The 14049-nt window shown below is 40.5% G+C and overlaps 1 protein-coding gene across 1 annotated transcript in view; it reads left to right on the top strand.

Moving 5' to 3' along the window:
* LOC115226688 (carboxypeptidase B) overlaps positions 1 to 14049 on the top strand; it is a 38279-nt gene that overhangs the window by 5407 nt on the left and 18823 nt on the right. The window contains exons 2-4 of the mRNA XM_029797703.2: positions 4172 to 4253; positions 11682 to 11780; positions 12423 to 12521. Of these exons, the coding sequence (XP_029653563.1) occupies positions 11694 to 11780; positions 12423 to 12521 (186 nt within the window). The 5' untranslated portion in view covers positions 4172 to 4253; positions 11682 to 11693. The remainder of the gene's footprint in view (positions 1 to 4171; positions 4254 to 11681; positions 11781 to 12422; positions 12522 to 14049) is intronic.

Genomic DNA, 14049 nt, shown 5'->3' with positions numbered 1-14049 from the left:
TGTTCGAAGGTTATATGGATACAGTTTGTGTATCAAATAGCTAACTTAAGGCGATGGCCTCATGGAGCTAATAAGCGGTCAGCTTTTTTCTTATTTTTATAAGAATGCCATATTAGTATGGCGATAACTAATATTTACATACATATATAGTTATATATATATATATATATATATATATATATATATTACACACATGTGAGTGAGAAAACTTTGAGATATTTTTGGTATCTAACATATGTCAGATACTGTGAGTGCTGCTTCTGATTGGTCAATCCATGGTGATGACCCGAGGTCACGGTGACGGCACTACTTTTGTCATTCATAAGTTACAACTAAACTTCATTCATTACTTTCACGTGTGTTATGTATTTCTTGGACGTGAACTTGAATGTTAACAAAACGTTAAACAGTCATCAGTTATCAGTCATTTCACCTGAAAACTTAGCGCTATAAAGTCGGACTATCTTCCTGCGGCATGACATCTTTTATAGTTACACATTGTGACGTCACTGACGTGAAATCAAGCTGTATTCATGCGCGCTTCAACACGATGTGAAGAATTTAGTTATTGGGTTAATAAAATATGGTCGTTTATTCGTGTGTAATAAATAAAATACCAAACGAGTTCCCTATGGATACCGTATTTATTACAACTCGTGGCTTGTAAAAGTATCTAACGAGCGAAAGCGAGTTAGATACGTTTACAAGTCACTCGTTTTAATAAATATGGTATCCATAGGGAACTCGTTTGGTATTCTCTATATATCATGCTATTGAGGAAGTGACTGAGGAAACGACAAGGGATCAGATTTGGCGATCATTAAACAATAATGATGATGATGATGATGATGATGATGGTGGTATATATAAATATATATATACATATACATCAATCTTTCTTTCTTTTTTCTTTTACTTGTTTCAGTCATTTTGACTGCGGCCATGCTGGAGCACCGCCTTTTAGTCGAGCATATCGACCCCGGGACTCATTCTTTTTGTAAGCCCAGTACTTATTCTATCGGTCTCTTTTTGCCGAACCGCTAAGTGACGGGGACGTAAACACACCAGCATCGGTTGTCAAGCAATGCTAGGGGAACAAACACAGACACACAAACACACACACATACATATATATACATATATACGACAGGCTTCTTTCAGTTTCCGTCTACCAAATCCACTCACAAGACATTGGTCGGCCTGGGGCTATAGCAGAAGACACTTGCCCAAGATGCCACGCAGTGGGACTGAACCCGGAACCATGTGGTTGGTTAGCAAGCTACTTACCACACAGCCACCCCTATATATCACAAAAGACCGTTTTTGAAGCTTCTTCAGATTGGAAGTTTTTCCTTGCAAAAAGTTGTCCAATGCCTGGAAAACATAATAGTCAGTTCATGCAAGGTCTGGTGAATATGGTGGATGACAGAGTGCTTCCAATTTTAGTTCTTGTAACTTGATTAGCATTGTTTGTGCAACATGTAGTCAAGCATTGTCTTACAAGAGAATTAGTCTGTCTCTATTGACCAATCTTGGTTGTTTCGTTGCAAGTTCAGTCATCATTTCATCCAATTGGTTGATGTATAGGCGCAGGAGTGGTTGTGTGGTAAGTAGCTTGCTAACCAACCACATGGTTCCGGGTTCAGTCCCACTGCGTGGCATCTTGGGCAAGTGTCTTCTGCTATAGCCCCAGGCCGACCAATGCCTTGTGAGTGGATTTGGTAGACGGAAACTGAAAGAAGCCTGTCGTATATATGTATATATATATGTGTGTGTGTGTGTGTGTTTGTGTGTCTGTGTTTGTCCCCCTAGCATTACTTGACAACCGATGCTGGTGTGTTTACGTCCCCGTCACCTAGCGGTTCGGAAAAAGAGACCGATAGAATAAGTACTGGGCTTACAAAGAATAAGTCCCGGGGTCGATTTGCTCAACTAAAGGCGGTGCTCCAGCATGGCCGCAGTCAAATGACTGAAACAAGTAAAAGAGTAAAAGAGTAAAGAGTATACATCCATTGTAACTGACTTACCAGGTCTCATGAAGCTGTAGTGGATGACACCAGTGCTGGACCACAAAATAGATGCCATTAGCTTTTTTTTGGTGAATATTCTTTTTTAGATTGGGTTTTGGCACTTCGTCTCTATCCAACCACCATACATGATGCTTGCTATTGTTGAAAAGAATCCGTTTTTCATCACACCTAACAATATGATGCAAAAGGGTTCACTTTTATGCCGTGACAGCAAATAACAGCAATTTTCAAGACGGTGTGTCTCATTTGATGCTCATTCAGTTCATGTGGTACCCACTTGTTCAGATTCTTTACCTTGCTGATTTGTTTCAGATGGTCCAATACAGTTGGAATCGAAACAACAAACCTTGCAGCTAGCTCACATGCAGCTTGAGATGTATCCATTTCCACTACAGTTTCCAGCTCATCGTTATCCACCTTGGTCTCAGGTCTACCACGGGGATGATTTTCAAGAGTAAAGTCACCAGACTGGATCTTCTCGAGTCATCGACATTCAGTGCACCCATTCACCACATCTGCACCAAACACCACATTGTTGTTTCAAGCTGTCTGGGATGCATTGGTTCCATGACAGAACTCATATTCATAAACAACACAAATTTATGATCTGTGCCGGTGACACGTAAAAGCACCATCCGTTTCGTGGCCGCGTGCCAGCTCTGTCTGGCCCCCGTGTTGGTGGCACGTAAAAGCACCATCCGTTCGTGTCCGTTGCCAGCCTCGCCTGGCCCCGTGCCGGTGACACATAAAAGCACCATCCGTTCGTGGCCGTTCGCCAGCTCTGTCTGGCACCTGCGCAGGTGGCACGTAAAAAGCACCCACTACACTCACGGAGTGGTTGGCGTTAGGAAGGGCATCCAGCCATAGAAACACTGCCAGATCAGACTGGGCCTGATGCAGCCTTCCGGTTTCACAGACCCCAGTTGAACCGTCCAACCTATGCTAGCATGGAAAGCGGACGCTAAACGATGATGATGATGATGATGATGATGATCCATGGGTTCACAAAAATTGATTTACAAGAGAAAACTCACAATATAATCAGACACCATGAAATGCATTTGGAAAAGTGATGATGTTGTAAAAAAAGGAGTTGTCAGGATAAAACATTAGAGTTAATGACTGTCAAACTTGGTGCATAAGAAAATCAGACATTCTATTCTTAATAACCTGATATATAACCTGATAAAGTGCATATGAAGCATATGCAGTAATGTACAAATGTCTGGAAAGTGAACAGAGTTGGCGAATCTCAGAAAGCATGGAAGTTTTGAAGGATGCAGTGCTCCAACATGGGAGCTGTGCTGTTTTCTGACTTTGTAAATATGTCCACGGGTGTTAGACGGGTGGAGTTTGAAAAGGTGCTCAGAGTTATTGTTTGTAAGATGGTTGATAATTTTAGGGGTGTCTGCATATGCAGTAATGTACAAATGTCTGGGAAGTGAACCGTGTATGAGTCAGATACATGCTTGTGTGTGTATGGAGGAGAGAAAATCAGGTGTAGTGTTGGCGAATCTCAGAAAGCATGGAAGTTTTGAAGGATGCAGTGCTCCAACAACTAACAACTGATGCCGGCAGTTTGTTCCATGCTTCAGCAACTCTCAGCGTGAAAAAATGTTTCCTGAAGTCATGGGAGCTGTGCTGTTTTCTGACTTTGTAAACATGTCCACGGGTGTTAGACGGGTGGAGTTTGAAAAGGTGCTCAGAGTTATTGTTTGTAAGATGGTTGATAATTTTAGGGGTGTCTGCATATGCAGTAATGTACAAATGTCTGGGAAGTGAACCGTGTATGAGTCAGATACATGCTTGCGTGTGTATGGAGGGGAGAAAATCAGGTGCAGTGTTGGCAAATCTCAGGAAGCATGGAAGTCTTGAAGGATGCAGTGCTCCAACAACTAACAACTGATGCCAGCAGTTTGTTCCATGCTTCAGCAACTCTCAGCATGAAAAAATGTTTCCTGAAGTCATGGGAGCTGTGCTGTTTTCTTACTTTGTAAACATGTCGACGGGTGTTAGACGGGTGGAGTTTGAAAAGGTGCTCAGAGTTATTGTTTGTAAGATGGTTAATAATTTTATGGGTGTCTGCCATAAAAAGAGTATACATACATATTTATATATATATACATATATTTCTTCCCTAGTTTAATTAGGAAAGACGAAGTGCTCAGTGGTCAAACTGGACATAATGGAATAGACACCAATCACTATCTTACTGTGCAGGAGGTAAGTATACACTGGACATTGTTTCTTTGTCATTCTCTTTCACTTTTCTGTTCGGTTCTCTTTTCTTTATTCTCTCTTTCCCCAAAATGTATGTGTGTGTGTGTGTGTGTGTGCATGAATATATATTTTACTTTTACTTTTACTTATTTCAGTCATTTGACTGTGGCCATGCTGGAGCACCGCCTTTAGTCGAGCAAATCGACCCCGGGACTTATTCTTTGTAAGCCCAGTACTTATTCTATCAGTCTCTTTTGCCGAACCGCTAAGTTACGGGGACGTAAACACACCAGCATCGGTTGTCAAGCAATGCTAGGGGGGACAAACACAGACACACAAACATACACACACACACACTATATATAGATATATACGACAGGCTTCTTTCAGTTTCCGTCTCTAAATCCACTCACAAGGCATTGGTCGGCCCGGGGCTATAGCAGAAGACACTTGCTCAAGATGCCACGCAATGTGGTTGGTAAGGAAGCTACTTACCACACAGCCACTCCTACGCCTCTATATATATATATATATATATATATAATATACACACACACATATATATATATATAGGCGCAGGAGTGGTTGTGTGGTAAGTAGCTTGCTAACCAGCCACATGTTTCCGGGTTCAGTCCCACTGCGTGGCATCTTGGGCAAGTGTCTTCTGCTATAGCCCCAAGCCGACCAATGCCTTGTGAGTGGATTTGGTAGACGGAAACTGAAAGAAGCTTGTCGTATATATGTATATATATATATACATGTATGTGTGTGTATGTGTTTGTGTGTCTGTGTTTCTCCCCCTAGCATTGCTTGACAACCGATGCTGGTGTGTTTACGTCCCCGTCACTTAGCGGTTTGGCAAAAGAGACTGATAGAATAAGTACTGGGCTTACAAAGAATAAGTCCCGGGGTCGATATGCTCGACTAAAGGCGGTGCTCCAGCATGGCCGCAGTCAAATGACTGAAACAAGTAAAAGAGAGAAAGAGAGAGATATAGAATATTTATATATTTATATATATATATATATATATATATATATATATATATATATATATATACAGAGAGAGAGAGAGAATATATATATAAATATATCATCATCATCGCTTAATGTCCGCTTTCCATGCTAGCATGGGTTAGATAATTTGATTAAGGACTGGCAACAAGATGGCTGCACCAGCCTATATATATATATATATATAGCAAGGAAAATTTTTTTTTTTTTTTTTTTTTTTAAATGCAGAATGCTCAAATGAAAGAAAATTTTAATAAAATGAGAAATTGATAAAATATATAAATATATATTTATTCAACCGGTTTTCGTCATTGTATGACTTGTCAAGAATATTTATGTTAAAAAAGTTTTTTAAAAATTAGAAAGGGGAAAAAGAGAAAATTGCATTGTTTTTTGCAAAAGAATAATAATAAGAATGTACAAAAATTAAAAAATAAGTTCTCCGATACATTGTGAGTTCGTTGTGTATCTTGAGTTTAATGATTGTTCACGAAAAAATTACCTTGAGGTATTAGGATCCAATGGGATTAAGAGCATGTGTTGTTTGGGTCAACACAACCCCACCATTTATTGATCTATATATATATATATATATATATATATATATGCATATATTTTTTAATAATATATTATATGTGTGTGTGTGTGTGATTATAAACAAATTAACATTTGCTTTCTTAAAAGCGTCGAAATGTGTATATAAATACAAATAAGATGATAATTTATTTTCAAACGCCAAGATGCCACAAGAACGGCAGGAATATTGGGTAAACCACCCTTACAAAGCAGAAAAATTTGTAAGCAACCAGCTATGGGACACAAACCCATGACTGGTTCCTGACAATTTTTGCCATTTTGTAAGCGTAATTTACCCAATATTTCTGCCATTCTTATGGTGTCTGAACGTTCAAAAATAAAACTATCATCTTATTTGTGTGTGTGTGTGTGTGTGTGTGTGTGTTGTGTGTGTGTGTGTATGTGTGTGTATGTGTGTGTGTTTGTGGTGTTGTGTGTGTATGTGTGTGTATGTTGTGTATGTGTGTGTGTTATGTGTATGTGTGTGTATTTGTGTTGTGTTGTGTTATGTGTGTATGTGTGTGTGTGTATGTGTGTGTGTGTATGTGTGTATGTGTGTGTATGTGTGTGTATGTGTGTATGTGTGTGTGTTGTGTGTGTGTGTGTGTATTGTTTGTATGTGTGTGTATGTGTGTGTGTGTATATGTGTGTGTATGTGTGTGTGTATGTGTGTGTGATGTGTGTGTGTGTATGTGTGTATATGTGTGTGTATGTGTGTGTGTATGTGTGTGTGTATGTGTGTGTGTGTGTGTGTGTGTATATATGTGTGTGTGTGTGTGTGTGTGGTTTGTGAGATCATCTTCATCTCCTTTACTGTCTGTTTTCTATGCTGGCATGTGTTGGACGGTTTGACCAGAGTTGGCAAGCTGGAGAGCTGCATGAGGTTCCATCTTGATTTGGCTTGGTTTCTATGGTTTGATGCCCTTCCTAATGCCAACCGCTTTACAGAGTGTGCTGGGTGCTTTTAATATGGCAGTGGCATGATATATATATATAAAGGCGGCGAGCTGGCAGAGACGTTAGCACGCCGGGCGAAATGCATAGCCGTATTTCGTCTGCCGCTACGTTGTGAGTTCAAATTCCGCCGAGGTCGACTTTACCTTTCATCCTTTCGGGGTCGATTAAATAAGTACCAGTTACGCACTGGGGTCGATAAAATCGACTTAATCCATTTGTTTGTCCTCTCTGTGTTTAGCCCCTTGTGGGTAGTAAAGAAATAGGTATTTCGTCTGCCGCTACGTTCTGTCCTTGTTTGTCCCATCTGTGTTAATCCCTTTGTGGGTAGTAAAGAAATAGTGCCACAATGTAGAAGATAATGCAAGACATATGCTGCAAATTTGTCCCGGAGAGAAAGGCCACTGTACACAAGAACAAAATCCCCAGAGAGACGGCGTATAAAAGTTTCAAATCACCTAAACAAACAAATTGAAAGCAGTGAAAAGCCCTGCCTGAAAATAAAACTGCTGGAAATTGAAAAAAGTTTGCAACTCTCCCATGGAGAAGAAAGAGCAGACAAAGAAGCCTGGGCTATAGACAATATAAAATCTAACCCCAGATAATGGAATAAGGGTTATAGGGGCCAAGCCCTGAACTAGGGGTCGGACTCATCGCACGGGAATAAAAACAAACTACTACAGTTTAGTAGTTTGTATATTATTGCCTACATACACTGCAAGGATATTATTATCGGTCGATACTTATGTACCAAGTTTGATATCCACTTAATATTGTTGGGTGTGAATATTATTCCGACCTAACAAGATGTCTCAATTTAAGTGCACCAGGTGGTGCTATTAAGTTAGACATGGCCTGGGCCAATAATGGCCGAAACCTATCAAAGTAATTCAACTGAATCTTATTTGTATTATATACATACACTAGCAGTATCGCCCGGCGTTGCTCAGGTTTGTAAGGGAAATAAATATAAAGCATTTTTAGAGAGTTATAGCCAAAAAATAGCAAAAAAATGGAAAAAAATGATGGTAAATTTTTTTTTTTAGTTAAAAAAGGTGGAGTTGCGTCCCCTAGACAGTCTGTGGTTTGTGTTTCTGATTCTCGACCCCCATGTCGAATTTATCGATTTTTTTTCAGAACTGGGGGAACTTTTCAAAATTTTCGCTGTGTTAGTTTTGAATTATGACATTGGGCTATGTGTGTGTCAAGTTTCATCAGAATCGGTTGAAAGCCGTGGTCAGGGTGAGGGTACAACCAAACAGACACACAGAAACACACACAGACAAACTGCCGTTTATATAGAGAGAGATACACATACATGCATACACACACACACACACATATACACTTGCGTCAGAAATTAATTAGCACTTCTCAAATTTCTACATTAAATAGGTTAAATCAATTAACCTATGAGCTGTTCAAAACGTCTTACGCGATGAGAAATCTTAGTATGGTGTGATTTCGGTCCTTGCGAGGCGCTACCTATATCTATTAAACAAAGGAAGATTTGTCTGCATCCGCACTCCAAGTTGTTGTTGCACTGCTATGTCAACATCATAAGGCTGTAGACTCTCAAACTGCTCTGCAAACAAAGTTACGTCATCGTTCTGCGCAACAGTGAACTCGCAACAAAGCAATAGTTCGAGATATGGCCACTAGGTGACAGCACATACCTTGAGTGAAGAGCAAATCAAGGATGCTAATTAATTTCTGACAGTAGTGTATATATATATATTTATAATTGAGCGAGGAAAAAGAATTAATGCTTATTCTATTATTTGACAGCTGTTTCGTAATCCATAACAGTTACGCAATTTACACAACATAATCTGCCACCCATATATCAGTATATATAATAGATAAACAAATGAATAGAATAACCATGTACTAAATGTACTTCTTACACAATACTGTACTTGCTATAACCTAAATTCACCTAAATCTACGATTAATCACTGTGACTAGGAAACCCCTGTAGATCTTCCCTCTCTAAATTAATACTCTTACTCTTTACTCTTTTACTTGTTTCAGTCATTTGACTGCGGCCATGCTGGAGCACCGCCTTTAGTCGAGCAAATCGACCCCGAGACTTATTTTTTGTAAGCCCAGTACTTATTATATCGGTCTCTTTTGCCGAACCGCTAAGTTACGGGGACGTAAATACACACCAGCATCGACAGGGGACAAACACAGACACACAAACACACACACACATACATTTATATATATATATATACATACATACGACAGGCTTCTTTCAGTTTCCATCTACCAAATCCACTCACAAGGCATTGGTCGGCCCGGGGCTATAGCAGAAGACACTTGCCCAAGATGCCACGCAGTGGGATTGAACCCAGAACCATGTGGTTGGTTAGCAAGCTACTTACCACACAGCCACTTCTGTTTTTCTAGATTTCTATATTTCTACTTTGCTTAGTTTAACTAATCGCAGTCCAGTAAGTAGCTTGCTTACCAACCACATGGTTCCGGGTTCATTCCCACTGCGTGACACCTTGGGCAAGTGTCTTCTACTATAGCCTCGGGCCGACCAAAGCCTTGTGAGTGGATTTAGTAGATGGAAACTGAAAGAAGCCCGTCGTATATATATATATATATGTATGTATAGGCACAGGAGTGGCTGTGTGGTAAGTAGCTTGCTTACCAACCACATGGTTCTGGGTTCAGTCCCACTGCGTGGCACCTTGGGCTAGTGTCTTCTATTATAGCCTCGGGCCGACCAAAGCCTTGTGAGTGGATTTAGTAGATGGAAACTGAAAGAAGCCCGTCGTATATATATATATATATATATATGTATAGGCACAGGAGTGGCTGTGTGGTAAGTAGCTTGCTTACCAGCCACATGGTTCTGGGTTCAGTCCCACTGTGTGGCACCTTGGGCAAGTGTCTTCTACTATAGCCTCGGGCCGACCAAGGCCTTGTGAGTGGATTTGGTAGATGGAAACTGAAAGAAGCCCGTCGTATATATATATATATATGTATAGGCACAGGAGTGGCTGTGTGGTAAGTAGCTTGCTTACCAACCACATGGTTCTGGGTTCAGTCCCACTGCGTGGCACCATGGGCAAGAGTCTTCTACTATAGCCTCGGGCCGACCAAAGCCTTGTGAGTGGATTTGGTAGATGGAAACTGAAAGAAGCCCGTCGTATATATGTATATATATATATGTATATGTGTTTGTGTGTCTGCGTTTGTCCCCCCACCATTGCTAGACAACCGATGCTGGTGTGTTTACGTCCCGTAACTTAGCGGTTCAGCAAAAGAGACTGATAGAATAAGCACTAGGCTTTCAAAGAATAAGTCCCGGGGTCGATTTACTCGACTAGAAGGCGGTGCTCCAGCATGGCCGCAGTCAAATGACTGAAACAAGTAAAAGAGTAAAAGAGCAAAGAGTATGTCCAGGATGACATTCATGGCAGGTTGTCCAGACATCTCATCGTTTTCCAGGGACGTTCTTCTGCCACTTCAAACCATACGTACGACCCAATGCCTCGTCACTGTAAGCTTGCCAAAGCATGCTCAATGTCTCCTAGAGCAGACTTCTCAAGTTTAATGCAAAATTTCTAGTTGGCTCTTTGTCCTTATCCATGGCAAATATTGCAGACTACTTTGACGTGATGGATGTCTTGCAAGCAACTTGCACTTGCAAGTGCTACCAGTCAAAAACTCCGCATACCGGAAGCCAGCAAGTGTATGGGGTCATCAGGAGAGAATGCGCGCCGTTTCGGGACCTACCTCTCGACGGCATCAATACTCACCGGCCCCCCCTCACTGATATGAGGCCCCACTTGCTAGATCAAAAAAAAAAATCTTCAAAGCCACAGTCGAACCAATTCTACTCTATGGCTCAGAAACCTGGACGTTATCAAAGAAGCTTGAGAGGCAGTTGGATGGAACCTACACTCGCCTCCTTATGAGAGCACAAAATCTCTCGTGGAAGCATCATCCAACCAAAATGCAAATATATGGGAAACTACCACCTGTGTCATCTCTTGTGAAAGGTAAGAGAGTCCAGTTTGCTGGACATTGTTGTAGAGCTGAAAACAAGGCAATTTCTACTCCTCTCTTCTGGAAGCCATCTGCTCGTGATACCAGGGGGCGCACATTTTCCTACCCTGGATACAGGCATCCAGCAACAGGACCTCCATAATGCCATGATGGACCGTGAAGTCTGGCGTAGCATGGTAAATTCCATTGTCTCGACCACGGTCAAACAATGATGATGATGGTGATTGCTAGATCAGCTGGTTATCAAATAAAGCTCAATATTCTTCTAGCCATCGCTCATCGTCTCTTTTTAACCAAATCCAGTGGCTAGCCTTCTCCACTGTAGATTGGATATCGGTCATGGTGGTATTGACTTTACGATGAGTTAGGCCTAGCGATTGTGGTGTGTGCGAGATAGTTGATATATAAAAGCACCTACCTTCTCTTCGCTCTGATAGGGACCCTTCAGTGGTAACGGATCCTTCGTCACAGCCCCGACCTGAATGCTAAAGATAGCAGCTGCTTCACCCAACCTTAGCAACGTCTTCACACGTCTAAACACCTCGACGACCCTCGTTTGAAAGGCCGAAATCCCCGCTCCCTGCGTACGCCTCACGGCTGCCCCTTCCGGTTGCCCCAACTTCCGGTCAACGCACCCAGCTGCTGACGTCGCCCCACAGCGATAACAACAGCCGTCTCGCACTGTGTCCAACGAACCCTCTACATCCGGCTTCGATTGGAAAATGTTCTGCTTTCCACCCTGCGTCTTCACATTTTAGTCTAAATCAAGTGAAAAGGCAAACTCAACAGAATTTATGCTCAAAATTTTACCCACGAGTTATTTATGTTTCATTATGTAATGTTTACCCTTCTTTAACAGTATTCAGAGTTCATGAAGGAAATCAATAGCAGCTACCCTAATGCAGAAGTGGTGATTTATGGTAAATCTTATGAAGGCAGGGACCTCATGGCTGTCAAGGTATTGTCTAATCATTTATTCATTTAATTAACTATTTAAATTATTTTAGTTATTTCATAGAAAGCACAGCAGGTGTGGATGTGTGAATATAATCTTTATATATAAAAGTGAGGTTGTGTGCTGTCTGTCTCCTATGATTTAGATTCCTAACTACTCCCACATTTTGCGGTGCAGTTTAACCAAAACTGGGTATCTTATAGTCGTGATTCATATCGAGCCCTTCTGGGTATTAGCACGCGTCTACGATGAGTCTAAGATTTAAAAAAAAATTTACCATCATTTTTTAAATTTTAATGCATTATTTCGCTATTATATAAGGGAAGTAACTCTCTAAAAATGTCTACGATGAGTCAACGATTTAAAAAAAAATTTACCATAATTTTTTTTTCATTTTTAATGCATTTTTTGCTATTTTTTTGCTATAACTCTCTAAAAATGCTTATATAGTTATTTCCCTTACAAACCCGAGCAACGCTGGGCGATACTGCTAGTTTACATATGTAAATGTCTGCAAATCATGAGTGTGACCGTCATACCAAAATTGTTACAAGTATTACAGTTCTTCTCCTGAATATACATTAAAAAAGTATTCTTCAACTTAAAAATAAAATGTAACAAACTGAAAATTTTTCCTTTCTTCAGTTTTACCGAAATTCCTGTAATCCAACAATCTTTGTCGAAGCTGGAATTCATGCAAGAGAATGGATAACTTTAGCAGTAACCCTGAAGATCATTAAGAATGTAAGTACTTAACGCTTTCGTTACCATATTTCTGTTGAGATGTTTTGTGTTTCTTTCAATTAATTTTAAACATTGACCTCCTGGAATCTGTCCAGAGACGTGCAACCAAACGCATACCCTCCATCAGACACCTACCATACACTGAGCGCCTTGTTTCCCTGGGCATGGATTCACTGAAGCTCCGGCGTCTGGCGATGGACTTGGTAAACACCCACAAAGTTATTAACCACCTCACCAACAACAACACTGAACACCTTTTTGATCTCCATGTGTCTAACACACGTGGACATGCCTACAAAGTCAGAAAACAGCACAGCTCCCATGACTTTCGGAAACATTTTTTCACGCTCAGAGTTGCTGAAGCATGGAATAAACTGCCTGCGTCAGTTGTTGACTGCCATGACACTGCATCCTTTAAGGCCCTCATGCTTTCCGAAATCCGCCGAAACTACACCTGATTATATATACACTTTAGATGAGTTGTAGTGCACCTGAGCACTGTACACAATTATTATTATTATATTATATTATAAATATAACAAAGAATTATTAAAATAATGTAGTCATCATTAAGCTAGTGTTAAGAAGAAATTGTGACTAAGATTTAGTAGAAGATTTTAATTCAGATCTTTTGAAAACAAGACATTTGTATTACAGAGCCAGAGGTGGTTTCAGGCAAGTTGGTATCGAAAGGGTTAAAAACACCTCTACATTTGGGTAGACGGACATTAGAAGCAGTTGAAAGGGTGTGGATTGAAGAAAATTAAGGCTATTATTTCTAGCATATAGAGCGACCACATTGAGGTCTCCTTCTCTCATGTTTTCTGCTGATTATTTCTCTTCTTAAACCTTTTGTTACCATATTTATTTTGAGATGCTCTGTGTTTCTTTCAGTTAATTTTAAATATAACAAAGAATTTAGTAAAATAACTTAGTTATTATTAAGCTAGTGTCAGGAACATAAATTGTGACTAAGGTTTGATGGAAGATTTTAATTCAAAACTTATGAAAACAAGACATTTGTATTACAGAGCCAGAGGCGGTTTCAGGCAGGTTGGTATCAAAAGGGTTAAAGATGTTTTTGTCCTGTATATGATCTTATTCAGAGGCTCTCCCCTAATTTTGGAGTGTCTTTTGACATCCCATTTCTCCATTCCATTTCTGAAAGGTACACTACTGTTGCCTGCCACAAGAAAATATACCAAGTTCATTCTGGACAGTTGGTTTAGATTAATGGAAACCACATATGATAGAGAATGTTCTTTTAGTTTTGCTGAGGACTTGACAATCTCTCTGATGATGATGATGAAGTAAAATATTTTGACCTGATAGGGCCTGTTTAACGTCCGCTTTCCATGCTAGCAAGGGTTGGACGGTTCAACTGGGGTCTGGGAAGCCTGAAGGCTGCACCAGGCTCCAGTCTGATCTGGCAGTGTTTCTATAGCTGGATGCCCTTCCTAACGCCAACCACTCCATGAGTGTAGTGGGTGCTTTTTACGTGCCACCGGCACAGAGACCAGACGAGGCT

Source organism: Octopus sinensis, linkage group LG30 (assembly GCF_006345805.1).
Source record: "Octopus sinensis linkage group LG30, ASM634580v1, whole genome shotgun sequence".
In the NCBI taxonomy this organism is placed as follows: Eukaryota; Metazoa; Mollusca; class Cephalopoda; order Octopoda; family Octopodidae; genus Octopus; species Octopus sinensis.
This window is presented reverse-complemented; position numbering and strand designations above follow the sequence as displayed.